Source organism: Hemibagrus wyckioides, linkage group LG03, assembly GCF_019097595.1.
Source record: "Hemibagrus wyckioides isolate EC202008001 linkage group LG03, SWU_Hwy_1.0, whole genome shotgun sequence".
Taxonomy (NCBI): domain Eukaryota; kingdom Metazoa; phylum Chordata; class Actinopteri; order Siluriformes; family Bagridae; genus Hemibagrus; species Hemibagrus wyckioides.
The window spans coordinates 17,941,265-17,968,979 of record NC_080712.1 but is presented as its reverse complement, the minus strand read 5'-3'; the positions used below and the strand labels follow the sequence as shown (position 1 = coordinate 17,968,979).

General features: G+C 38.8%; 3 protein-coding genes across 3 annotated transcripts in view; all 3 read left to right on the top strand.

Moving 5' to 3' along the window:
• Nucleotides 1-167: 167 nt before the first annotated feature.
• Nucleotides 168-6,454, top strand: paox (polyamine oxidase). The gene is made up of 7 exons (XM_058386815.1): nucleotides 168-383; nucleotides 2,570-3,059; nucleotides 3,184-3,383; nucleotides 3,536-3,791; nucleotides 3,871-3,983; nucleotides 4,225-4,379; nucleotides 4,679-6,454. Exons 1-7 carry the CDS (start codon nucleotides 224-226, stop codon nucleotides 4,823-4,825), a joined length of 1,521 nt encoding a protein of 506 aa, XP_058242798.1. The 5' UTR covers nucleotides 168-223; the 3' UTR covers nucleotides 4,826-6,454.
• A 1,488-nt stretch (nucleotides 6,455-7,942) lies between these two features.
• On the top strand, nucleotides 7,943-12,562 carry wu:fj13e08 (zinc finger protein 37). Its single transcript, XM_058378681.1, has 2 exons — nucleotides 7,943-8,002; nucleotides 10,807-12,562. Exon 2 carries the CDS (start codon nucleotides 10,966-10,968, stop codon nucleotides 11,950-11,952), a length of 987 nt encoding a protein of 328 aa, XP_058234664.1. The 5' UTR covers nucleotides 7,943-8,002; nucleotides 10,807-10,965; the 3' UTR covers nucleotides 11,953-12,562.
• A 1,469-nt stretch (nucleotides 12,563-14,031) lies between these two features.
• zcchc24 (zinc finger, CCHC domain containing 24) overlaps nucleotides 14,032-27,715 on the top strand; it is a 30,427-nt gene continuing 16,743 nt past the window's right edge. The window contains exons 1-2 of the mRNA XM_058383985.1: nucleotides 14,032-14,556; nucleotides 17,659-17,859. Coding sequence (XP_058239968.1) covers nucleotides 14,320-14,556; nucleotides 17,659-17,859 — 438 coding nt within the window. The 5' untranslated portion in view covers nucleotides 14,032-14,319. The remainder of the gene's footprint in view (nucleotides 14,557-17,658; nucleotides 17,860-27,715) is intronic.

Genomic DNA, 27,715 nt, shown 5'->3' with positions numbered 1-27,715 from the left:
TTGTAAACGTATCCTAATACGTTGCATAAAATGTCTACATTTCTGTATTATTATTTTTTAAGAGTCTTGAGGGAGTGCAAGTTCAAAGAGCCGACTCACAGAAAAGAGCCAGAATACCGTCTGGCATAAAGCGTCATAGACCGGAAGTAAGTAAATAAATGATTAGTGCCCTCTATAGACTTACTGCTGCATTATTTAGTGCTGTGGTATCAAAAAGAGGAAGATGGCTCTCCAATCTGGTGTTGATGCAAAAGTCCTTATTATCGGATGTGGGATTTCAGGAGTCGGTGCTGCTCAAAAGTTAATCAAACACGGGTTCCGAAATGTCCGCATTATTGAAGCAACCTCAAGAAGCGGAGGAAGAATTAAAACTGGCAGTCTGGGTAAGGAGAGCAAAAAAAAAAAAACACCTGTAATGATTGTAATGCTTGTTAAGCATGGGACTTCTGATCGGGAGGTTATTAGTTCAGTTCGCCGAGCTGCCACTGTTGTGACCTTATATAATCACCTTAACAACATAATATAAAAATATATTAAATGTCAGTCTCCGTGGATAAGAGCGTCTGTAATGCTGTAAATACAACTGCTGAATAACCGAAGTCATCACTCTACTGGGTCAGGCCTGTGTGTATTATGCAGTTATTACTTTTTACAGGCAGTTCTGGTCCTGTGAATAACTTAAACAGTAACTGTAAGGAAAAATAGTTAAATCTGGTGTGTGTGCGTGCGTGTGTGCGCGTGCATTCAGGGGGTTACAAAGTTCAGTGTGTGTGTAGGATCTCTGTTTTTCCATACGCTTCCTCATTTCATTGCTTCCGTAACAACATCTAAGAATGGAAACATTAGTTATACTGTACTAACATTAATGAGCCCTTTGTCTCTAGCTGTTGTTCCTGAAGTCCAAAAATAGCTCATCTGCACTCTTGAACATCTGTACATTCAAACCTCAGGGGATTAAATTTATGTTTTGAAAACCTTATAGCTTACACAGTTGATAGACCTGTTTTTCTGGAAAGCGTCAGTGCTACTCTTTGTAATGTTTGTTGCCACTTCACAGCAGTCAATTTAGGTTATTGTCTGTGTGGAGTCTGGAATGTTCTCTCTGTGTCTATAAATAAATATTACAGTATGTAAATATATTATATAATAAATTAAAGAACAGCTTGCGCTCTTAATTTTTGGCAGATAAGTATGGTTTGTGATTTTGGTACTATCCATCCATCCATTTTCTGTACCACTTATCCTACACAGAGTCACAGGGAACCTGAAGTCTATCCCAGGGGACATGGGGCACAGGGCAAACACTCACACCTCCATTCACACAATAAGGACAATTTAGAGATAACAGTCAGCCTAAAATGTATGTCTTTGGACTGGCAGAACGAACTAAAGTACCTTGAGAAAACCCTCAAAGCACAGAGAGAACATGCAAACTCCACACACACACAGGGTTGGAGGCAGGAATCGAAATGTCCAACCCAGGAGGTGTGAAGTAAACATGCACCACATGTTGATATCAATCAGGTTGTATTTAAAAGAAAAGTTTATAAAATAGTATAATAAAAGTATGAAGTAAAAAATATTACTGATCTGGCAGGGTGCAAATGTAGAATTGAAAAACGGCTTATCTGTTCTAAGAAGAAGCCAATATAATCATTGCAGTGTTATTTAAAACACTGTAATAGGTTACTGTTTTCTTTGAGTTCACTGCTTAGAGTGAACATAAACTACAGTGATCGTTTTATAGACCTGCACTCTGCACTGTATGTACTCTGCACCATCACTCCCTTGGAGAATGTACATAAAGGTTACAATGTACGTCCTGTATATCAACATGCGCCTGTCTGCATGAGAAGTAGCTGGAACATAGTAGTTTAGTCCAGCATCCACAATGACATGACTTTGTTTTATAGCACAGTTATGTTGAAATCTGACTGGTTAAAAGGTTTATGAAACATTGATTTATTGCCTTTAACAGCACAGCTCTGATCGTTCCGACTGGAATTCATATAACGGGTTTATATTAGTGCAACATGATTGTGTTTAGTAACTGTTAGGCCTAATTCACAGGGACTTGGATGGCAGACACTTTAAATAATCTAAGATTAATAATAATCAGATTAGTAATAGAACCATTATTTTACCAAAGATATATAATAATGAAATTTTCTGTCAGAAGACATTTCTTTATTATTCCTGGAAAGAGTCATGGGTGGTAGAGCTTTGTAACACACTAAATCTGACTGCTTATATCTCTGTAATGTAAATAATAACAGGAATGTGTATCACGGCTGTTAAGCAACATTAAATGTAACTATATACTGATTAATAAGTAGCACATGTTGTTCTTTAATTGATTAACATAATTGGTAAATTGCTGTGATAAAAGAGGAATAAATGTAAACAAGCTAAAATATACTGTTTTAGGAAAACAGTCAACTAATCTGTAATGATTGTGTTTTATTTCTTTCATAATTCATGCAACTCAGAAGCAAGACTATAACCTAATCTTATATAAAATGTGTTTGATTTGTCACAAATCTTTGCCTCTTTTTTTTTTTTATCTCAGATGGAAAAATTATAGAAATAGGTGCCAACTGGATCCATGGTCCTTCACAGGAGAACCCAGTTTTTCGCTTGGCCTCCCACTACCATTTACTTGATGAAGAGTGCTTATCTGAAGAGAATCAGTCAGTGGAAATTGATGGACTTCCACCTTTGTTTTCTTCCTGGCTTTCCAGCTCAGGCAAGAAGCTTGAGGCTGATTTAATGGCACCTGCCGTAGAAGTTTTCACGACTTTACTTAAGAAGTCTCAGGAGTTCTTCAAAACTAGCAGAACACCCATGTCTAGTGTGGGGGAGTTTCTTAAAACAGAGGCTCTCCGGATCAGCAATGAAGAATGGAAGGAAGACAAGGCCAGAAAGCTTAGACAGGCTCTGTTCAGCACACTGCTGAAGCTTGAGTGTGGGGTGAGTGGGACACACACAATGGATGATGTGGACCTTACAACCTTCGGCATGTATAAGTCTCTTCCAGGGCTGGACTGCACTTTCCCAGGGTGAGCTGGTGAAGGACCGTTATGTCCTTCAGCTTATTTTCAGCTTGTACTTAACCGTGATAGCCAAAGTTGAGGATACAGTTAAATTCTCTATTTGATGTATGGATTTGTGTCCTTTTTGTAGAGGCTATGAAGGCTTAATTAATCACATGATGAATGAACTGCCTAAGGATATTGTCTTATTTAATAAACCGGTTAAGTGCATTCACTGGAACAGCATCCACAGCCGGGCGAGCTCAAAAGGAAGAAGTTGTCCAGTTGCAGTTGAATGCTTTAACGGAGAGACTTTTGAAGCAGATCACATCATTCTTACCATCCCACTGGGTATGTTTAGTGGGTTTGTCTCCTTTCAACATTCTACATAATCTCATATCTGTTTCTCCTCAGTACTTCATATATATCAGCTCTGATATAAGAATTCCATTCCATTTTTTGCTTTCTTTTGTTTGTTTTTGGGACTGTGTTCATCTGTAAAGGTTATATGCAGAAGCACCATGACACTCTTCTGAATCCGCCTCTACCCCAACACAAGTTGCACTCCATGCAGAGACTGGGTTTTGGGACAAATAATAAAATATTCTTAGAGTTCGAGAAGCCGTTTTGGGATGAAGATTGTGAAGTTATTTTCCTCATATGGGAAGATGAATATGATCTTCAGGATCATGTTTATGATATGAAGACTGCCTGGATCAGGAAGATGTCTTGCTTTACTGTACTGAAACCCACAGAGAGGTAAGCAGAATTCAGTCCAATATATTTCCAGTTCTTTAGGTTGTATGTCAAGGTTTTATTTCTCTATCTGATGGCACAGGTACGGCCATATTATTTGTGGCTGGATTGCTGGGCAAGAATCTGAATATATGGAAACTCTGCCTGTAGAGGAGGTGCTGCACACAATGACTAAGCTCCTTCACCGATTTACAGGTAATTTTAATAACTATATCTTCTATACAAGTAATGATAATGTAATTGCGTTAACATGAACCTATGAATTGAGCACTACGGTCAGACCATTAATATTCAAGAATTTATAAATAAATGTATGAATAATTTAGATAGATATATTTAGAAATAAAGATAAGATATTCTTTCATCTAAATTCAGCAGTCAGTGTACACCCCAAGAAATGTAAATAATTGTGTGTAATTGTGTTGTAATGCTGCAGGAAATCCAACAATTGCAATAAAGAAGCTTGTACGCTCCCGATGGTTCCATGATCCCTACACTTGCGGATCTTACTCTTATGTGGCAAGAGATTGCTCTGGTCAAGATATCGATAATCTCGCAGAACCTCTTCCACTGAGGGGATCAAAAGCTGAGGTATATTACAGTATTATTATCTTTCTCACTTCACATCACACAGAAAGCCTTGGTTTGCTGAGTGCTTTAGAGGTTCAAAAGTCTGTATAATGTATAACATTCTTTTATTTTTGCAATAGCAAATGTATTTATCTTTTGTCATGAAGTGATTTTAACATTGTGAAAATCTTAGATCTATAGTCTTAGACATGTCTATTTCCTTTATTAGTTTTCAAATAATTTAGCATGTGATTATTACTTGTTTTTCTTTTGTTTTTCTTTTATTAAAAAAGGTTTTCTAGTCCAGCTTTCTTTTTCAGCCCTTACAGGTGCTGTTTGCTGGAGAGGCCACTCACAAATCTTTCTTTTCCACTGTCCATGGCGCTTTGCTTACTGGCTGGAGAGAAGCAGACCGTCTCATATCACACTACAATCCGTCAGCAAGGAAAATCACAGCAAATCTATAAAGAGTGAACCGTGTGCTTGTTTTGAAGAGATGCAAATGATATACTGATTTGGATATATAGAAAATCCATCTTTTTTTGAACATCACTTAAAAGATTGAAAGCAGTTTTGCCACAAAAAATAATAGACCTCCCTGACAGAGAGCAGCCAAATAAACATATCCAAATGTCCAAACCATTGGCTTATACAAATTATAAAACTATTTTTAAAAAATCTGAGTTTCTGAACTCTGAATGTTTAGAAACTGTTGGAAATTCTGAACAGGCAAAAAAAGATGAATCATTCACTGGTAAGACATTACTTCCAAATTATCTATAGTCTGTGAATGGGTGTATGTGTCGGGTTGGCACACCGTCCAGGGCACCTTCTACCCTGAGTTCCGTGGGATAGATCTCTGTGAAGGATAAGCAGTAGAGAAAATGAATGGTAAAATATTGGTTTCATTTAAAGATGAATTCACATGTTCAGTTTATTCAGAACACAGTGACAAGTAGGTGTCAACAGGTAAATCTGTTTTTTAATAAATAAAATAATGCAAGCCAAGATAAATCTATAAATTTATAGTCGTCATTCAATTCAAGATTAAATGCTGCAGTGTAAAAGGAGGATGGTCCATTCTGTGCCTAGCTAAAGTGGCAGAAGTTTAAGTGCATACTGAGGCTGACTCATGAGAGAACTCATATTTGGATATTGTCAGGAACAGCTGGACAGTTCCCTGCCGGGGGGGGGGGGGGGGTTCTCACACCTAATTTACCTCTTCTGTAGTTTGTAGCCAGTTTGAACTTATTTTGCTCTTTCGGCTCTCTGAGCTTTTACTTGAAGTTTTGTGGGTGTCACTAAATGAGCTGTAGTGTGCATTTGCACTTTGAGTATTTAGCATTTATCAGCATGGGCACTTGAGTACCAAGGAAATCGGTACTTCTAAAACCAGGCTGATTTTTTTTTTTTTTGCTGTACTATATGATTGATGAAGTCAGCACTGGATGTCCTTGAATTTGTGAATTGTGATGTAGTACTACAAGTAGTAAGACTTTTAAATAAAATGACTGAGTAGAGATAATTTTAGATATTTTTCTGTGGTTAAAACCTGTATGGCTTTCTGGGAGAACTGAACCATAACATTATTAATTATATGATTAATAAAGATTTTATATATATATATATATATATATATATATATATATATATATATATATATATATATATATATATGAAGAAACAATTATTTAATTCTATCCTAAAAGTAAAGCTGTTGAATGATGTATTTAACACAGCCTGTTGACAAAATGAATGTAACTGTGAATTCTTCAATCATTTTTAAAACAATTATTAAATGTCTATTATAAAGCAAAGGTTATGTGAAAAATTTGAAGTACACAAATTTCTTCCTATTCTGCAATCAAGAGATGTTGGTTTGCATATTGAGTTTTTCACTGGAGCTACACACATTATCTAGTATATTTGTCTAATTTTGATTCTTTGTGTATGACCTTGATTCACCTTCTGTGTGATTTGTATGTTATGAGAAAGATGTGAAAAGAGCTTATCTCGCCTCCATTTTCTCTTCTTCTCTTTAATCCACAGCTTTAAAAACAAGTGAATCCAAGAAATAAATTCTACTTGAAATTCTAGTTCAGTCTTTCTTTCAGCCTTTTCATGTTAGCAGTGTCAATCATTACATTATCAATTCTACAGTTTTGTACCATTTGCATTGTTATACCAGGGTCTGTCTGTGTCCCCATAACTCTGTCTGAGTCAGTTTAATTACCAATCTAAATGAATGCACTTCCATTAACATACAGTTATAGTTGCATACAGTGACTGACAGAAACAGAGTGAGAGTTATTGTAAACATTTTTCTAATGTAATCTTATCATGGTCTGCAACAATGCTTAGGTAGGTGGTACGTGTAAAAAGTAACATCCACATGGATGGCAGAATACAAGGTTTCCTAGCAGAACATTAAGCAAAGCCTGACCAGCTTGCCTTCTCCCCATAGTACATCCTGATGCCATGTGTTCCCCAGGTAAATGATGCACACACACCCACCATCCACGTAATGTAAAAGAAAACTTGATTCATCAGACCAGGCCACCTTCTTCCATTGCTCTGAGGTCCAGTTCTGATGCTCACGTGCCCATTGTAGGTGTTTTTGTAGGTGCACAGGGGTCAGCATGGGCACCCTGACTGGTCTGCAGCTATGCAGCCTCATACGCAACAAACTGTGATGCACTGTGTATTCTCACACCTTTCTATCAGAACCAGCATTAACTTCTTCAGCAATTTGAGCAACAGTAACTCGTCTGTTAAGTCGGATCACACAGGCCAGCCTTCACTCCCCACATGCATCAATGAGCCTTTTTGATCCACTGGTTCACCACTGAGCCTTCTTTGGACAACTTTTGATAGTTATTGACCACTGCAGACCAGGAACACCCCACAAGAGTCACACACTGGGCCATCGAGTCTGGCTGCTATAAGAAATCATGGCTCCATATAGAGCAGAGAGTGTGCACACAGTACAACAACACAGTGGAGACAGAGCTGCACTTCCTAACAGAACGTAAAAAAATCCCAACATCTACGTGAAATATATTTCAAACAATTTTAATTAACCCATCCCTAGTCCTGCCCAACACTGACAAACTGCCCATCCTGTTGGGGGAAAGGAAGAAAAGCTGCATTCTAGAAAGACAGTACGTATCTACCTGCCACAATCTGAGGGACAGTGAGTAACCCGCACACACACACACACAGAGCTCTGTTTGTCTTAAGATTCTAATAATTATATTCTATCAGGGGTTGGCACTCTGTCCATGGTGTATCCTGCCTTGATGCCCGATGATGCCTGAGATTGGCCCAGGCTCCCATGACCCGAGGATAGATCAGATAAGCGGTACAGACAATGAATGAAATGAAAAATATTCTATCAGATTATGTTCCTGGAAAACTCAGTGTTTGTTATTAAGAGATGTTGTTCTCTTTATCATAATGCTTTAGCAATTCTGTACATGTTTATGGTCCTGCCAGTAAAGCTTTTTGAAATTGATATAGAAATTGGATGTCAGTGTCATGGCGCCTCCACAGCACTAGACAGTGATATAGAGTCAGGATGAGGACAGAGCCACCGACAAAATACTGTAAACAGGACGTCGCTTTCTGTGTTTGCCTGGCCAGTGGTGAGTGACTATAAACTATGCTTTTCTAATCCTCAAAGTGAACGTGCAGGTCGTCTGGTCAGTATTATTGAACTAAAACACTGCAGAAGATCATTTTCCTCTGCATACTCCTTATCTAGACTCTCTAGACTCTGCGATGTCTGTTCCTCTTTCTCTCCCTGCGCTCTCTGTTTTAATCCGGGATCCTTACATTCACTAAGGTTTTGTCCGAACATTACAATAAAGGCATCGAGTACATATGAAGACTTTGCATGTAATTGTGCTTTATGTGGTGAATTTAACTGGCCGTGTTGTTTTGCAAGCAGCATACACGTATTGTTTACTGTACTACATTTCCCATAATCCAGTGCATTTAGAAAAATGGCGGCCTAAAAAAACATGGGGGTGGGATTTAAAGAGGGAACAGGATATGGACAATTCCCCCAAAAAATGTCATTCATTTTTACATATTCATTAATATTGGATTCCATTTTAATCGAGAAATTATTAGTGTGATAATTCACTCTGTTTTCCCCAATGCTGAGTTCTTTCATCAGACCTAAAGGACGTACTGTACATCAACCCGGCATAACATTATGACCACCTGCGTAATATTGTGTTGGTCCCCCTATTGCTGTCATACAGCCCTGACCCGTCATGCACTGTGTATTCTTTCTATCAGAACCAGCATTAACTTCTTCAGCAGTTTGAGCAACAGTAACTCGTCTGTTGGATCGGATCACACGGACCAGCCTTCGCTCCTCACGTGCATCAATGAGACTTGGCCGCCCATGACCGTTGCTGGTTCACCACTGTTCCTTCCTTGGACCACTTTTGATAGATACTGACCACTGCAGACTGGGAACACCCCACAAGAGCTGCAGTTTTGGAGACGCTCTGATCCAGTCGTCTAGCCATCACAATTTGGCCCTTCATCAAACTCTCTCAAATCCTTACACTTGTCCATTTTTCCTGCTTCTAACACATCAACTTTGAGGACAAAATGTTTGATGGCTAGACGACTGGATCAGAGCATCTCCAAAACAGCAGCTCTTGTGGGGTGTTCCCGGTCTGCAGTGGTCAGTATCTACAAAAGTGGTCCAAGGAAGGAACAGTGGTGAACCGGCGACAGGGTCATGGACAGCCAAGGCTCATTGATGCACGTGAGGAGCGAAGGCTGTAATCTTATACAACAGATGAGCTACTGTTGCTCAAATTGCTGAAAAAGTTAATGCTGGTTCTGATAGAAAGGTGTCCATAGGTCAGGGTGCCCATGCAGACCCCGGCAACAATGGGCATGTGAGCATCAGAACTGGACCACTGAGCAATGGAAGATGCTGGCCTGATCTGATGAATCACATTTTCTTTTAAATCATGTGAATGGCCGGGTGCATGTGTGTCGCTGACCTGGGGAACACATGGCAAGCTGGCAGAGGCAGTGTCATGCTTTGGGCAATGTTCTGCTGGGAAACCTTGGGTCCTGCCATTGTTGAAAATTTTCTGAAGAATGTACTCATTTTATCTAAATCTAATTCTAATCTACTTTAATCATTAAATCATTAAAAAGTTAATTTTAAACCTTAAATCATTTAAGCTAAATCAAATCTAAGACTATTTGAATCCATAATCCAGAGTTAATTTTAAGTTTCACTTATTTTCATCTGTGCTTAAGCAATATAATTATATAAATGAAGAAAACCATAACAACCCACAGATGTGATAACAATAAGGTATGAGACTCATATGACAACATGAGTGAGCAAAACAACCGGGTCTAAAATTAGAAGTAAAATTCCTATACACTCTACAAACATTATACATAAGCAAGGTATATGTGGACGTCACAGAGTGATGAGAAACTGAAGAGATATGATGTTGATGTATGCTCTTAAGGTGACTGTGTTTAGAGGCAAGGTGGGCCAGTGGCAAAGTTGAAGTCAAATCAAAATAAAAAAAAGAACCATTCTAGTGGCTGGTAATAACTAGGACAAGCGAAGAAAACGCCAAATACACCATGTACTAGGATATGTGATAGTGCATGAATTACGTTATATGATTAAACTGACAGAGAACAACAGGATAGTGTGAACGAGAGAGCCATAGCATCAATATGCATTAAACAACTAAGTAACAAGTAAAACTAAGTCACAAGTAAGTAAATAAGGATAGCATCTTCCCTTAGGAGTTGGGGAAAATAACTAAATGTTAGGTAACCCCAATGATCCCCACAATACAGTTATACAAGTGCATGGGTTATAATAATAAATAAATTGCTGAAAGTATTAGTAATAACTAATATTAATAAATAATACTAACTCTTGTAATAAGGCAGAGCTCACTCGAACAAATATAATAAACTACACTGTGTCTAACTTCAAGGTCAGTGGTTGGAATCCACATTTTTATTGGGCATATTATTTCTCAGAACGGTTTGCTAACGAGTCAAAACAATCATGAGTCAAATAAGCGATAGGAGGGGTAAGGATGCCAGGATAAATAGAGGGGATTTTTTTTTACAGGCTGTCGCACTTGACCGCATCAGGCCTGACGCTGTGTGTTTCAGTGCCATTTCAGTATTGTTGTTGTTGTTGTTGTTGTTGTTGTTGTTGTTAAGGATTGTCTTGCTACAATAAAGTCGAGTTGCTCCTTCTCATCCAAGCCTGAAGAAGTTTCTTTTTTGCCTGATCGATAGATCCCTTTATTCACATCATGACTTTTATCTTGGTTTCTGTAAAGCACTGAAACAGTTGTGTGTATATATAGACAGGGGTTACAGGAATTATTATTCTTTAACCCATGTTTTTGTTCTTTTTTTCCCTCCACAGGTTAAAAAAAGATCAGGAGGGTTTGCTTATGCAGTTGGAATTAGAATAAAAGTGTTTTTGTTTTTTTCTCCTTTTCTCTTGGATGGCTGAAGAAGTGAGAGATGAGGTTCTAATATCTGTAATTTATACATCAGGAAATGCCAAATCATCTTAAGAGTCATGGAAACTGGTTTGCCATCTGCTCCAAGCCTACACTGGATAAAAACAGAACAAAACACACGACGTGTACCACCTAAAAATGGCTGCATCTTGTCATTGCAAAGTATCGATCTGCCCTCTGACTTGACCTGCCCCGTACGAGTTAAGCAGGAATCGGATCTACCTCAGTCAGAATGTTTGCCTCGTCCTCAATTTAAGAAGATAAAGAAAGAGTCTACTGAGATGAATGAATTAATTAAAAAGGAACAGCACGATGACTCTAGCCTGACCGTAACCACCGAGGAGTCACAAGGGAGTGATGATGACTTACCACACGGACTGATTCCTCCTGTTGAAATGGAAGAAGAGGAGTGTGATGTAGAATGTCCTGAAAACTTGATTGCATGTCGAAATAATAAACGTTTGAATAAAAAAAGAACTGCTGCCAAAGTAAAGCTTCATGATTCCAATACAGACAAGAAATATACACGCAAACAGAGAAAGGCACAGGAAAACACCAAATATCACTGTGTCAAGGGCCATGATGGCAGGACGCTGTTAAAAACACACACGCACACTGATGGTGAAGAAGCATTCTGGTGTGAAACTTGTGGAAAACGGTTCAAACGGTATGACCTTCTCAGTGACCATAGGAGAGGGCACAACAGAAAAAGGCCATACGCCTGTGACCAGTGTGGCATGATGTTTGCCAAACCTGCTTATCTGAAAATCCATCTGCGCAGACATGCTGGGGAAAGGGCATTTCCTTGTGACCAGTGTGACAAGAGGTTTTTTGACAAATACGACTTAGCAGTGCATCAGAGAGATCACACAGGAGAGAGACCATACGAGTGCCGAGAGTGTGGAAAGAGCTTCAAGCGGATTTATATACTGAACAAGCACATGAAAACTCATTCTAGTGAAAAGACTTTTAAGTGTAATGTCTGTGGAAAAGCCTATAAATATGGGTACAGTTACAGATTACACATGAAATCTCACTCGGCATAGATTTTTATCTTAGACACACAGGAAATCTGAATTTTTAAAAGTCTGAATTTTTTGTTATTGATGAATTTTTTTTATGACATCTTTGTTTTTCTTTAACCTTGTTACGCAGATATAAAAGGTTTTAACATATTATCATGCAGTTTAGTAAAACTTTTTTTCAATCTTGTGTAATAACTTCAAATCGATAAATTATATTTGTTCAGTTATTTTTGCAGTTTGTAATGAGAGTTTATGGAATTGCTTACTTGAAGCTCATGTGACTACTATGTATTCAGATTCATCTAAAGTCATCTAATGTGTTAGAGAATTCAATCTGCCAGAGGCTGTTGAAAAGAAATGCACTGATTATTCCAGAGTGTGTGTAAGACCTGCATTTTTCTTTCCTGAGGTGAGTGAGGTGATAGCTTTCAACCCCTCAGTGCCATGGTATACTTTATGTACTTGTTAATGTATTATAATAAACATTTTTGGAGATGGATTTTTGCTTAAAAAAAAAAAAAATTAACAAAGAAAGTTCTTTCTCAAGTTATGTTTAGGATCTTGTAAGAGTACATCTTTTTCAAAGGAATAAAAAATGTTTATTTTTGGGGGCCTGTGAAATGCTGTCAGTATTTATTATTGTATTAATTGATTAATGAATCATTTAAGAAATTCCAATGAAATGAATAAATATAAAAATAAATATTTCAAATAAGCCACAATGACAGACATAAAGGTAAATCATATTCAAATAATTACTAAATACAAGCAGAATAATTTTTTTTCTATTATGTAATAACTGTTTGCTAAATAGATTTTTTTTAATTTGTAAATTTTATTTCTGTCCATATCTCTATCCTAACACAGCATTCTCATAAATTATATATTCTACGAATGATATAACCAAGAAAGATCCTTTACAACACCACAAGGTGGAGTGTAAAGATAAAGAAAGCATGGGGAGCTGCAGTACATGCCCTAGAGTCAGACAGTATTTTTGATTCTTGAGGAATCACATTAATACACTTTTAATCGTTTTATTCAGGATATGGTGCATTGTTAAAACATCACGACCATGCAGTAAAGAGATTATTAAGCTTAATTTGTTTTTAGAAATAACATGCCACAACTTTCTGGAAGCAACCCCTTAAAGTGCACCGTTGTTTATTAGGGCTAGTACTCCCAGGTTTATTTGTCTATTAAACACATGTATGCTTGATGATGACCATTTAATGGTGTCCGGCTGCATTTATTTATATGTCTGTGATAGTAATGCATCTTAAAATACACAATAGTGTATATTTGAAGTGACTGAGCTCATCTGGCAATTTAAACCAGGAGCATATTTTTACCATGATTAAATTTAACAGTATATTTGACCATGAATGGTGATAATCTGATCAACTTTGAGTAAGACAAAAATGTTCATGGTGCTGCTTGAGGATTTATCCTGAGATTAAAGAAGGGAAAGAGACGGTTATATATTTACTCAGACGCTGCTCAGACATCTCACCTCAAGCTAAATAAACAGGACCATTTGTCTTATGAGTCTATTTTCCTGACGAGAGCAATATGTGAAACTACACACCTAAAGCCAGCAATAAGATCTGCTATAATGTAGTAATTACAATTAATGGGTTCATCTGAAATAGATTAGTTTTGATGCTGTGATGTTTCCAGATACAAGTATGAGAACAGACATTCAATTCAATTACCAGATCTTCTTCTATGTCTGTTTATTAAAGATCTAAAGCTCCAAGCTCTTTGATTTCTATGCTCTATAAACGTTATAGCTTCTTTAAGCAGACTTTGCCAATTCTGTTTAAAGATTTTGACATCATGATACCTGCCTAAACATAATACCAATCGATCTATGTGCGTGACTCAAACAGTTTTTAATAGATTCTGCACTACAATTTCTGGGTTCTTTCACATTCTGTATTGACATGCCCAAGCAGCTTGCCAGTATGAATATTTAATAAGTATTTAATAGTAACCAATAATTATCAAGCATCACTAATATATATGCGCATATATTATATTCCTGCCGCTGATTGGCTTGGGCGGTCGATGACGCACACAGTTACCTACTGAATACTCAATGAGGTCCTAGCTGTAGCTGTGCAAATAAAGAGAGATAACGGGCCGCGAACCACGAGCTAAAACTGTTTTATTTTCTTATGACATGTTAGAGGAATAGTTTAACAAGTATCTGTCAGGGATTCCAAGGGAGGAATATCGCGATTCGAGCCGGGAGAAGGGCGATATTTCCAGTTGTGGGGTGTGGAAAAGCCCGGGACGCGCCGTTATAAACTTAGCCCCTGCAAGTCATCGAAGTTGTCTAAAACAAGTGACTGTGGCAGAAGAGAAAGTTAGCCGCAGTTAAAGATGAGCTTGTTGTCTGCCATTGACAGCAGCACCTCGGTGTACCAGCCTGCACAGCTTTTAAACTGGGTTTATCTCTCTTTACAAGACACGCATCAGACCAGCGCTTTCGATGCTTTCCGACCCGAAGCGAGTTCTGGCCATCCGGACCTGAACTACAGTAAAACCCCTGCAGCCGAGCTCAGCTCCTCTCTCAGCTCCAACTATCTCAACAGCTTCTTTCAGCTGCAGCGTAACGAGGTAGGCCTTTCAGAATTTATTTACTGCCTAGAAAAGTTCGTGTCAGTCAAAACTTTCTGCCTGGTCAGTCAGGGCTAACAGCGCTGTGTGTATTCCGAGTCTATAAGCAGCGCCATGACGATTCTTAAGGGCATGGTGAATCATTTGGGTCTCGCTAAAATAGCTAGCTTACACAGTCATGGCAATTAAAAAAAAACCTTTCTTCATTACCATCTTAAGTCTTATTTTGTTATTAGCCTCGGTCAACAACATGTCAGTAATATTAGATGTTTACAAAAGTTCTAAATGAATCTTAGTGTGAATGATTCATTAATGAACCGCTTTGATTTGATTTGATTCAGTAAACTCGCCCAGCTTCTCGTCCAAACACTCCCTCGCTAAAAGTGAGGGAAATTCATTAAAATTCATCCAACATAGTGTATTTTTTCTGTGTGTTGTATTTCTAGACTGTAACATGGTTCATTACTGAGCTGTTGAGCAAACTCGAATACCTCCCAGTCTAAACGAGTCAGTTTAAGGTACTTTTAATGATGTGTTAAGGTCACAGGGTTCTGGCCTGCTTTAGGAAAAATCACTCTTAACATATTAACGATGAGATTTCACAATGACCTTTCTCTGGCAATGTCTGCCTTTGTTTTAGGTTTATAGCTTCACAGTAATGATGAATACCACACAGTTACGAGTATGTTAATGAGGTCTGAACTGCTGATCCCGATCTAATATATAGTCAGTGTGAACACGACTCCTACAATAAAGCACTGCATTTTTAGGAGATAAGGCAGCGCGTGACACGTCATTACATCACTGATTCATATGTAATACACTAAAGACTTGTTCCTAATAATAATAATAATAATAATGATAATAATGAAAAAAAAGGTTGGGCTGATGACCAGTTAAATTAAACAGCATCTGAATTTGATTATACAGTGGATTGTTTAATGACAAGCAAGTGCTGGCATAAAAGTGTACATCAGGGCCTCCGAAGATGAGCGCAGTACATTATTACTGTTGGCACTACATAGGGAAAGACCAAGTTTCAAGAATAATCACTGGATTGTAGAGATGCTTTTGAGATGATGGCGGTAAAGACTGTTTGTCGAGAGAAAATAATTGTTTCCAGAGGCTTAATCAAATGATTTGAAAAGGATTATGTTTAGGTTTTAATGCTTCCCATAGGAAAAAAGACAGGAGAACAGATGTTTAAAAATGCTTGAAGTATTTTTCTTGTATTTATAAATCTGAAACTTGTGTGGTCATGCACAGGGAGAAAGTTGCAGTGAAAATGATTACAGCTATTCCGCCACTTTCAGTTATTTTACATTTAGCCCTATTTTCGCTTCCCGTATGTATTCTCTTACAATACAATATCAGTGTTAATTTACTTTGTGTTCAGGTCAGTTTGGTTTGGGTCAGTTTTCATACTGTTTTCGTTGGGTAACAGTGGAAATAGTGGGCTTCACTATAAAAATGTGCTCCAGATGAGAGTCAGCAGGGTTTAGTGCTGTTTGTGAGCTCTGTAAAAGCAGTGAAGTGTGCAGAGCAACACCTCTACTCCTGAGAAAGCATTCACCTAATCAAAGGCCTCATACCAGCAACAGCTGTGTGTGTGTGTGTTTGTGTTTGTGTACACATACATATGTACATGCGTGTGCATATGTGCATGTTTTTATGTGTTTATGCTTTTAAGTGTATGCAAGTTGGCTGTGTGTGTGTGTGTGTGTGTATATAAGGTATAGAAGGGCATGGATAACCCCCTGAGAGGCTCTCCTACTGAGTGAGAGAGTAGAGAAGATACACATCCTCCATTAAACGAAGGGTGTGATGGCCATCTGCTCTCAGTATGAGCTTCATCCATACCTACTGAAGTTTATCACACTCCTAAAACATCTGATAGTATGGCATTGTTACTAGAATAACTTACAGGAATACTTTTATCCAACTTTTTTAATTTGTTGGATGGGAGGGGGTATTTGCATGAATATTGCCATTTTATTTTTATTTTTTATGCCATTCAAGGTTTGTAGGCTGAATGAAATATTGTATGTTGCTATGCAGTTCATGCACATGCTATAGATGAAAAAAAATCTAAAGAGTGTTTGTTCTGGATACCTTATATTTAGATGGTCAATACAGTACTGCTTTTATTCAGTAATGGAAAGCATGCTCACACACACACACATACACACTGCATGTGCAAACTATTTATGTGAAGATGAGAACACCTATTTATTTGTCCCAACTTTGTACAAGATTGAATTTACTTATGTAAGCGTAGGTGACGCATGTCTGAATAAATCTGAGGTTAGTGTGTGTTACTCTTATTTATTCTAAATTACTGTCACAAAAACAATAAGCTGGGTTTCAGCGGTTAGGACAGAAAATGACAGGCAGATGTAGAACCATGGGGGCTTTAATAACGTGTGTTTGATGTATCCTGACTCTATCTAGCCCGGGAACAGTATCTGGCTGAGAGACAAGAGCTGGTCACCTCTCACTGCTTCCTGCCAAATATATGTTTTCAGCACTGCGTTACGCATCAACCATAACACACTCAATCCAGGGTACAATTCTTTTTCTCAAGAAGCAGACATGACTCCTGCAGTTTATTCACCTCCAGGCTTTGTAGCGTTTGTGTGTGTGTGACATTCCTGCACTCACTGTGGTGACACACCTCAGGCTCAAGCAGTGGTCATGATCATACTGCTAGAGAAGCCAAGCTGACTGCAGGAGCAAAAGTTGTGAGGTGTTTCATTTTATTCCCGAATACTCACTGTGCCTTGTAAAGTCAGTAAACTGAACTGAACTCAGAGCGGTAACGCTGTTGAGCAAATTTGAGTACTTTTTCCCCCCACTGGTTTCTGGTTATACAAGCATTATGTAATTGTTTTTTACCCTTTTCTGCTCCTGTTTTATGAGGCTGTTGACATAATGTTACTAATATGATTTATACCATCAGGCAAGTTTAAAATGGCCGTCGAACACCACTTGGGGTATATGACGGTATATCCAGAGAAAGGTTTTAGCTCATGTTTGGCTATGTTTCTTTATTTAGTAAATGTTTTTTAACGGCAGTGTCTTTTGTTTTCTGTTTCTGTGTAGGCCTTGAATAATGGCTTATATAAAAGCGTTTCTCCGTACGGCTCTCTGAACAACATCGTGGACGGGCTGAACTCTCTAACAGACCACTTCTCCGACCTCTCCCTGACTTCTGAGCCACGCAAGCCCAGCAAGAGACCTCCACCTAACTACCTTTGCCATCTCTGCTTTAATAAGGGCCATTACATCAAGGATTGCCCTCAGGTAAATCCTATCCATTCCAGTATCTTATGTATTCTCAGTTTTCATTTGATTTCCTATAAAAGCTACTTCTGCTAACCTTTATTCCTAACTTTATACTGTGCAGCCGGTTTATGCAAAGTGAGCTGTTATGCGAGTTGTTATGAAGTTGCAAAGCATTTGGTGTGCAAAAGACAAAAAGAGCGAGATACAGTGACCTACTTTGTGGAACAGGCAACTCTCTGTCTCTGTAGTCATGTATATCGAGTACAGTTATCAAGTACATATTGCATTGTGCTGTGTGTTTCTTGTTTTTTAACTTATTTGTAAAGTGTCATGGAATCTCTCTGCAAATTATGTTTCATATGCAAATGAGACAAACCAAACGTTTTTTAGACAAATCTGAAGCAACACATGAAGAATTCTGCTTCAACTTCCAGTTAGTCTACACAGAGTCTGATGTGAACCATGTAACCTGCATTAATTCATGGCATAATTGTATCAATAAGAATGAGAACGTTTGATAACCCATTTTACTTGTTAGTTAATATGATTGGAGCAGAGCAATGTCTTACAGCACAAGACAGCGTATCGGATTTCCCATAACTGAGCTTTTGCAACAGCTACTTAGATTTCACTGTTGTCAGTGAACCCTAGAGTTAAATGCAGAACATTTTTAAATAATTGAATTATTTACAGCGTCTCTTTTCCACAGTCATCTTTAACATGGACAGTAATATGTGCGCAGAGATCTTGTCAGTAAGCAGCATCACTCTGGATGTTTTTATGGTTTTTGGACACAAAGAGAGGGTGAGGTACTCAGTAAGATCCAGACTTGAGTCAGAGCTGCATGGAATGGTAATGCACACCAGATGTGGGATTAAAATGGCAAGCCTCCCTTTATGAAAGATGATGAGGGTTCCCTGCAGACTGTTAAAAGACCTGTGTCATGATAAAATACCTCCACCTCTCTGACTGTGCCTAAGGTGAATTTAGTGACAGAGGCCTCTGGCATATTTAGTGTTGCGTGTTTAGACGGATGAGCAACCGCTGATAATGTTTTATAGTCTTTAAACTCTTTAAAGGTCTTTAAAGAAATACTTTGTGTAGTCATCAATAATCCCACAAGGGACTAAAGTGTAGCTGTAGTTTATGATGTAATGGTATTAATGATAAATGATGTAATGATATTCATGATAAATATCACAGTGTTTGGTATTAAAATATTTATTGCGTTTGTCCAGTGAGTTGTGAATAATGAGAAAAGCTCAGCGCTCATTCAGATGAGCAACTGAAACTCTGCTGTACAGGAAGTACAGACAGTGACTAAGTGTGTACTTCCTTTGACTTTAATCCTCCTGAGAAATTCTGTGTGTGCGTGTGTGTGTGTGTGGTGGCTTTGGAGTTAGTGTAAATCATGAGCCAGATCTGTCCTGTTTTAAATTTCAGCTTCTCAGGTTAATGCCAATGGAAACAGAAGAAAGCGTGGTCCCCAGGCAGCGTCCACACCTACACACTTCAGATGCTAGCAGTTTAACTCCCCCCTGAGTCTTCACTATATATCATTTACTTACCATTTCTCCTAACTACACACAATCAAATTCCCACTGCTGTATTAGCACATACAATGTTCATTTATATTTTAATGACCGTTGAAAATTAATTCCACCTCCTAGGTGTTTCCTTACAGCTTTTGCCGTTTGCATGCTCAGTGCTGCATACTGTCAGATCTTAGATTTCTTTAACTCTGACTGAAAAAAAATCCAGAATAAACTGATCACCACTACGGGTTCATCAGTGTCCAGAGGACTGCAGACCCCCTGCCAAAACAAACAGGAGGATATGACTTCACAGGGCACAGCAAACTCTGTGATCCAAAGCCAGGTCTGAGAATCACATTCTCCCACTTTCTCCTGGCACATACTCTGAATCCCTGCTCAGTACAGAGCTCTTTAGACGATGGAGGCGAGGACGAATTTCCGATACTGTCCTCCCTCCAGGACACAGAGAATGGGGGTCGGGGGTGTGTAGAGGCACAGGTTGGATAGGAGTGAGTGAAAGTCATGGCTGAGTAGAAATGGAGTGCGAGGGCAGGAAGCATGTGTGCCGGGTTGAAACTGCCGGGTGTGTAACATCCCATGTGTCAACCATGGTGGGAAATGACGGGAGCCGTGAAAGGCTGGTTAAAAGAGTGAAGACCACTGTGCTGTTTTGCCTAAGGGAAATTTAGTTATGAAACAGGCCAGCTTTTGTATTTTGTTTATTATTAGCATCTTCTAAAAGGCTGGATCTAGGCCTAAGCTGTCTAGTTATCATTGTAGAAGTTTTGCCACTTGCCAAACAGTTTGAGTGCATGCTGGCGTGTAGTGGGATTTCCTCATGGAAAATGTACTGCACTGGAATGCAGGTTGCAGCACTGCGACAGGCTTGGCATGTAAGCTAGTCAAGAACTCTGCAATGCATCTCTCATGCCAATGCACATGTCTGTCATACAATCATTGTGAGACTGCTAGTAATTCATAGCAGGTATTCTTATAGATAGTTAGTCTTAGTTAGGAATACAGTAGTGTGTGTTAGGTAGGTTCAAAACAGGGTTAAGCCTTTTGGCTTGCATGTTATGTTTAAGCAGTGTTTTTTTTTTTGTTTGTTTCAATACTTGTGGAAATAACTGCATATTAGTTGTTTATTGTACCAAGTACACCTTGAAACTGCATTGTTTCTAAAAAAATCCATGCTTGACTTCATTGCGTGCATCCTTGCCATTTGGAAACAATATGTGGCTCTGAAATCATCTTAGAAGTGATCTCAGAACTTCAGACACATGCAGCAGAGAAAGCTCATTGACATTCCAGCAGCTGAGGCCACAGTATGCTGAAGAGAACCTGAGGCCACGAATTCAATGGTGACTTCAAGCACAGGGATTTCATGGCTCTTTTAGTTTAGTGCTTCATGTATATTAATGCCATGTTGCACAAAAAAACAGTGCATGAATAATATCAGTCTTATCAGAATGTGCGGGTCATTGCAGTATTTTGTGGGTCGAGTGTCTTGTGTTTTTAGAAAGAAACTCACTTAGATGTATATACAGTAAGGCAAAACAATAGAGACCTTACTCTTGATCTAATTTTAGCCTCTAAAATGCCTAGGTTGTGAAGGCACAAAATGTTATAAGTCTGTTCCTCAATTTGGTACAGAAGGGTTCTGTAATGTTGTTATAGTTAAAGGCTGTTCAATGTAACTATGTCAAGAGATTCATAATTTGTCAGAGGCACTTTCAGGAGCCACTTCCTCCATACAATCTAGCGACTTGTTACTGAAACACCTACTCAAAAGCAGCAAATTGCAGATGAAGAATTCAGGATGGAAAACGACTTTGGAAACATGGCTAAATATACACATTCCATTGCCATGATTACAGTTTCAACAAAAGATACATTATCTCAAAGGAATAAAGGAAGCTCTGTATGAAATCAATGGCATTCATGTGTTTTTGATTAACATGAGAGAATCGTCATATTGCATTCCACAGATATCAGACTTCCAGATTTACTTTAACGCATCTGTTTTAACTTCTTCGGACATTATTTCCTTTATTGCCATCTCCTGATCATGTTACAGAATTACTGGAATAATTTAAGAAACCAAGAACTTGCGGTTCTCAGTTTGAGTCAAATGTGCACTGCATATCATTAACAGGGTGCATCAATGGCCAGGACATGTAAGCGGAGGTTTTCAAATATTATATTAAACATTGTGGAAAAACATCCCAGATTTGCCCCGTAAGTGTGCTGAAAGGAAGAGAAAAACGGGTTAATATTACATCAGCCATGTGTCTGCGATCATGCACACTCTTAAACTGCTTTCTAAATTGGCCAAGCCTACATAATCACTCAAACGTCTGTAACCAGAGCTTGCTTGCTCTTAAATTCATTAACTGAAGTACTTGCTGAAGTATCTCTCTTTCATGTTCACTGTTACTTAATAAAGATTTGAAACATCTGTACATGACACAAATGTTAAGACGATTAGGTCTCTTCATAGTTTAAAAATACTACGTAAAAATTTACAGTGAAGTGAAAGTGTCCACTAACCCTGGTGCTATCTATCTATCTATCTATCTATCTATCTATCTATCTATCTATCTATCTATCTATCTATCTATCTATCTATCTATCTATCTATCTATCTATCTATCTACCTACCTACCTACCTACCTACCTATCTATCTATCTGGATTGAACCCTCAATAGGATGCCAGGCCTTAAGAGGGCAACATGCACACACATTCACACCTAGGGGCAATTTCGTACCTAGGGGCAGCCATTTCAGCATGTTTTCGAGAGGGTAGACAAGACTGGAGAACCTGGATGAAACCCACAAGGACACAGAGAGAACATGTAGGTGACCAAGCTCAGGTCTGAACCGGGGACTGTGGAGCTGTGAAGCAGCAATGTTTCCTGCTCCTCTACCCTGCTGTTCCTGGCAGCAAATTGTTGAGTCAAATCAGCCGACTCAGGTTTGATCACAAATGTTTCCCTCATGTTGCGCCGGCTCACTTCCTCTCAGTGTAGTGGTACTCACAGGTCTACTGATCAACTGTGGCAGATTTAACACGCTGTGGCATTTTGTAACATATGGCCTTGGAGATCTCACTCCTCTCCAGCAACAGTGAAACATTTAATCTGGTTGTGTCCGTCCCCCTAATGTTACAGGCTTATTGAGCCCGAAGCAAATGGTTTAAACTTTGCCATGTTGCATCCTAACCATTTGCCCGCACCCAGTCCAGGTGATAAAGTCTTGATAGTTTGTTATTGCTGTTGGCGAGAATATTTGTATTTTGTAACATATTGAAATGGCAAATATCAGTCCCAGGGTTGTGTAATTTTCTTTGAGATGAAAGCCTTTGTTTGTATGAAACTTCCATTAGAACTAGACACATCTGTGAAAGCAAAACACTCTGATGTAAGAGGCAATCAGAGATCTTTGAGGAGGCAGCCACCTTCTCTCAAGGCTCTTGCTGAGATAATTGCATAAACACAGATGTAATAACCAAGGCCGTGTTGTAGTACCCATGCTGCTCTGAGTCCTCAAATATACATATATCCATGCAATCTCTTTCCAATTTGGCTTTGCAGTATGTTACATCACGGATGACCCTTTACCACAGTTGGAAAACAATTAGTTCCTGTAATCTGGGCACAGCCAATTTCCTGACGAGTGCCTCAGAACAATAACTCTGAGCGGACGTGCTATATTTATACTGTACTTTCTCCAATCGACATAACTTATTGTATTTTACATAGTTCCCTGTCTATCTGCTCAGCAGATCTGATCACTTAAATGAAAACAAACAATAGCTGTGATCATTCAGTGTTGTAATAAAAATGTACAAGCTCTGTTTTGTATTATAGCAACACAACCACTATTGGACAAGCCGCCTTGTGAATTTGAGTACACTGTAGTAATAAATCATGTGTTTGCATTCCTTGATGTCTAAGCCAGCTGCTATGTGTTTTTCGCAGTCTGTCTGTCTGTGGGCCTGATAAACTGCCTTCGTTCTGCAACACAGCATCATAAAATCATTAAAAGTGTGTACTAACATTCAGAACCTAAACAAATGTTTCAGTTAGGCCTTGCCTTTCATAACAAGATGGACCATGCTTCCTGTTTCAAATAATAGCTTTATTAAACTAACAGCCTGCAGTATGTTACATTAGGATTGCAAATTTGTGCCAGCACTTCTTATAGAATAATAACACATAGTCCATTTCCCGTGTTTCTAACAGTAAGCCATTTTAGCCGAAGTAGAAATCAGCTTCGACTGCATGCGAGTGTGTAGTTTATTAAATAATGTTTACCGTCATATAGGAGAGAAAGACAGGATTTGGAAACAGCCAGAAATGAAGTGTCAGTGTCAAAGAGGACATGCTGAGAACTGTTCCTTAAAAAGGAAATCAAAGTTGAAAGAAAATGAAAAGAGGCTTTCCTGCCAGATGGTTTGTGTTCAGTACAGGAATACAACTCTTCCTCTGGGTTTTGCTGATACAACAGCCACAGCACTTCCCTTTGTCACAGATAGAGATATGCACCCAGCCTTTGCTTTGGCATTCCTCTTTTATGGAAGGATGAGATACTAAGCGAATGACCACAGTCAGCCTTATACAGTGCTGACATGTAAAGATGCAGGGAAAAAACCCTAAAAATGGAAGCTGTGTTTGCTCAAAGCATTTTTTCCTCCTCTTGGAGCATGCTTTTATCTTCAAAGAGTGTGAGATTGTGATTTATGAGAACTTAAAAAAGTTTTGTCAGACTGCATTCTCAGTCTTTTTAAAAATGCCTTCATTAAGATTAACAAGACAACGGTTGTGTAGTGGTGCAAAAAGGCTGTTTTTCTTGGATGGAGAGTCAGAGAGAGGGAGAGAGAGAGAGAGAGAGAGGGAGAGAGGGAGAGGGTGCTTTCTCAGCTCATCGTTCTGCTTCTGAGATCCTGCAGGGTTTAGTGCAATTATAAACGAAATCCGCTGTAATTATTTTTCCATGCATGTTTATTTTTTCAGCAGGTCCGCTAAAGGCTTCAGTTGTCTTCTGACAAGGGGGTCGAGTCATGACATGTCTCTTAAGCTACAAAGTTAATGAAAGAAAACAAACAGTAAGCAGGTTCCATATGTCCAAGACATCGTATCCTGCCAATGAAACGGACATGACAGTTTTTCCTGGGTGGTTGTTTCATGGTAATGTTTACTATTAGCAGATTTAGCACCTGGTTTGTTTTAGATATTAAGTTTATATTTTATGGAGTTTGATTACATGTTAATGAACACAGAACATGCTTCAGCTACAGTTTTAATATGATTACAGGCATAAAGGACATTATATGTTAGGAAATGTTTATTGAGACATACCATGTGAGACTAAAGGGGAGTGTTTACAGCAGCATTACATTTCTTGTGTGTCATCAGCAGAATGGCTTTTTTTTAACCAGTGTTACTGAATTTCACGTTCACATAATCAGAGGCCATTTCTCATATTTGACTCATAGATAAGAAAGGTTTGACTATTCCCACTCGCTGCTGAAAGGCAATATTGCTATGGCCTGAATGGCGGCGATCATGCTGTGGAGCCTTGCAGCCTGGGCACAGTATGTGGTGTCAGAGGAACAAACACAGCAGGCTTTGTGTGTACGCCTCAATTGGAACTGTTGGGAAGAGCCTTGCGCTGCCCGGAATGGTCAGTGTTAATTAAGGATCACATTGTTTGCCTTAAGATCTCCAGACGAAGGGGGTCAGGAAGTCAGGGCATATTGTTCCCCCTGTGGGCTGCTGACTAAGGATACAGATCACTTTTAAGTCTGACGAAGAGAACAGAAAAGACCGCTTCTGTGAGATTTTTTTAACAGTTGCCTATAAATGTTTAATTTTAAAGAAGTGTATAGTATCATTTCTGCCTTCGGATAATTCATTTTTGTTGACGGCTTTGCTCTGAAGTGTTCGTGCACGTTCTGTATGTCAAAATCATATCAGATATCGAAATCTCTGAAACGGTATGTTGTTGACATTTTCAAAAAGCAGATATATACATATGCATCTTAAGACCTATTAAAGGCAGAAAATGGAAGGGAGTGTACCGATTCCTTCAGTTCAGCATGAGAGTTATATAGAGAGGGCCTTGTCATGGGCTAAAACGTCCTGTGTCTAGTCCTCCTAGCTGCTGGAAAGCGGTCTTCAGGGAAGCTTTGGAGGAGGGGGTGGGAATGAAGAGAGCGAGCCGGAGAATGTGGGGGAAGGGTACTATGGGAATGTTTTTACAGTCTGACCTGAGATCTTCCTTCAATTCTAACTCAGTCTTGCAGACATCCAGTTACTCAAGTTCCTAAACTCCATCATTTGTGTGTGTGTGTGTGTGTGTGAGAGAGAGAGAGAGAGAGAGAGAGAGAGAGAGAGAGACAGAGACACATTGCTGGGGTTATCTGAGAGCGGAGAGCGAAACAGAGGCTGAAATGTAAACAGATAGGGCTTATCTGGGACGCTGGAGATATAACAGAAGACTTTTTCCTCTTGAAATGACAGTCAGAGTTTAGGCTGCTGCTCCATTCTGTTGCAGAAAGAGATGTGCATCTTCACGGCTGTGTACCACACAACAGGCAACAATCAAAGCTAATTTAAAGAAATGGGCAATGTGCAGATACAGCAGAAAAACAGTAAAGAAAATTGTGTACAAACTGAACTGCAGTGTCAGGATTAAACTAACCATGGGCTATACTGAAAACACCCTCGGCTGTCACATGTAAGAAAACAGTGTCGTGCAATTACAGTTACAATTTCTCATCTGTCTGATCTGAGGCACAGTGGATATGTGTAGCTATTACTTTTTTTCCTTTTTCTTTCTTTTTCTTTTTCTTTTTCTTTTTCTTTTTCTTTTTCTTTTTCTTTTTCTTTTTTCTTTCAAAAGGCACTCAACCTGCTCTTGTCATTCATCGTCAGGGTAACTTAATCCCATTTTGCAGCTGTACGAGTTGTTATGGGGAGTAGAGTCAGAGCTGGGATTGTGAACATGGAGATGACTAATGCAGAGCTTAGTCTTCCAAGAGCATATGAACCACTAGCAGCCAAGCTGACCCATTATGAACCACAACTATAGAGTCAGGAAACTACAACTTGGCAAAGACTGATCTGCGTGAAACTGTAGAAAACAAAAGGAGTTGGATTTTGTACAAATTAAGCATTAAGGAAAACTACACCTGCCCCCCCTCACACTCTAATAAGCTTTCATACAAGCTGGATTGTGCAAATTCTCCTGAAGATTTATTGTGTGGATACACCATGACATCAGCATTAAGGTGATTTTAGAAGTGACCTGTTTTTAAGTAGAGCCATGTCATGACGTGTGGTTTGACGTTTGGTCAGTGTAAAATCTGGTGTTATATTCCTCTGCCCCCCCTGGGTGGAAAGAGTTTGCTTTCCATGTTATGTGCTGTTACACACATGTGCTTTTTAGCAGCGAGTGTTTAAGGTATGAAAGTGGCCTCAGAGAATCTGTTCGGTCTTGTCTACTAAAATTGTCAACTCAACTTTATCCGCCGAAGACATTTAGCCATACCAGCCAATGCTGATGCTAACGCAATCTTTTTTTTCCAGTGAAACCTGATGCACTGAAAACATTTATCTACGCGCCAGGCGGAGAGAAAACCTTCTCCTTAGAAACCGGAGGACACAATGCACCTATTCACAAATAAGTCTCCCACCCACACTGTTCTTAACTTCAACACCTAGTTAAACCCACTCATAATTAGAAATTAATTAGTGGTTGAGGCGACTGATATGGCGATTGTAAGCGGTGCTGGATTCAGAGATGAATAACTGGTAAACTGCCAGAAGTAAACTGTAATTTATGCTCAGCTTAGTGAACAGATTTATCATAAAAATTGCTCAAATGTTTTTAGACAGGAAAAAGATGTAAATATATATTTATTAAAAAGGAAATCTGCTCTAGAGAGAACTACAGTAAAAAAGTCTTTGACTCTTTAAATATTATTAAATATCCCTCAATTAATTTACATGTCATGAAAATGTATATCATGATTTATAAATCTATTCATAATTAAGTCTTGTGGACATTTTTTTGCTTCTTTTTTCCTTTTATCAAACCTTCTCAAAATGGTCACACTGTAGTTCAAGTAAAAATTCATCTGGAAAATATTGTGCTGAAAAAAAAGAATGGTCAGACTAATCAGAGTATGAGTGCAAGAAAGAGTGCACTGGGTACTGGATATAGCCCGGTGTGACTCTCTGTAACAGCCGACCAGTAGATGTTCAAACAGAAATCGGGATTATGTGGAGAGGCATTACAGGGTTCACCTTGGCAACCAGGTTCAGGCACTTGG

Bases quoted from the DNA above. Each gene is read 5' to 3' on its own strand.
- paox (XM_058386815.1), top strand. From the start codon at position 224: ATGGCTCTCCAATCTGGTGTTGATGCAAAAGTCCTTATTATCGGATGT. The intron at 384-2,569 runs GTAAGGAGAGCA...TTTTTATCTCAG, and splicing joins AATTAAAACTGGCAGTCTGG to ATGGAAAAATTATAGAAATA. The intron at 3,060-3,183 runs GTGAGCTGGTGA...TCCTTTTTGTAG, and splicing joins CTGGACTGCACTTTCCCAGG to AGGCTATGAAGGCTTAATTA.
- wu:fj13e08 (XM_058378681.1), top strand. From the start codon at position 10,966: ATGGAAACTGGTTTGCCATCTGCTCCAAGCCTACACTGGATAAAAACA.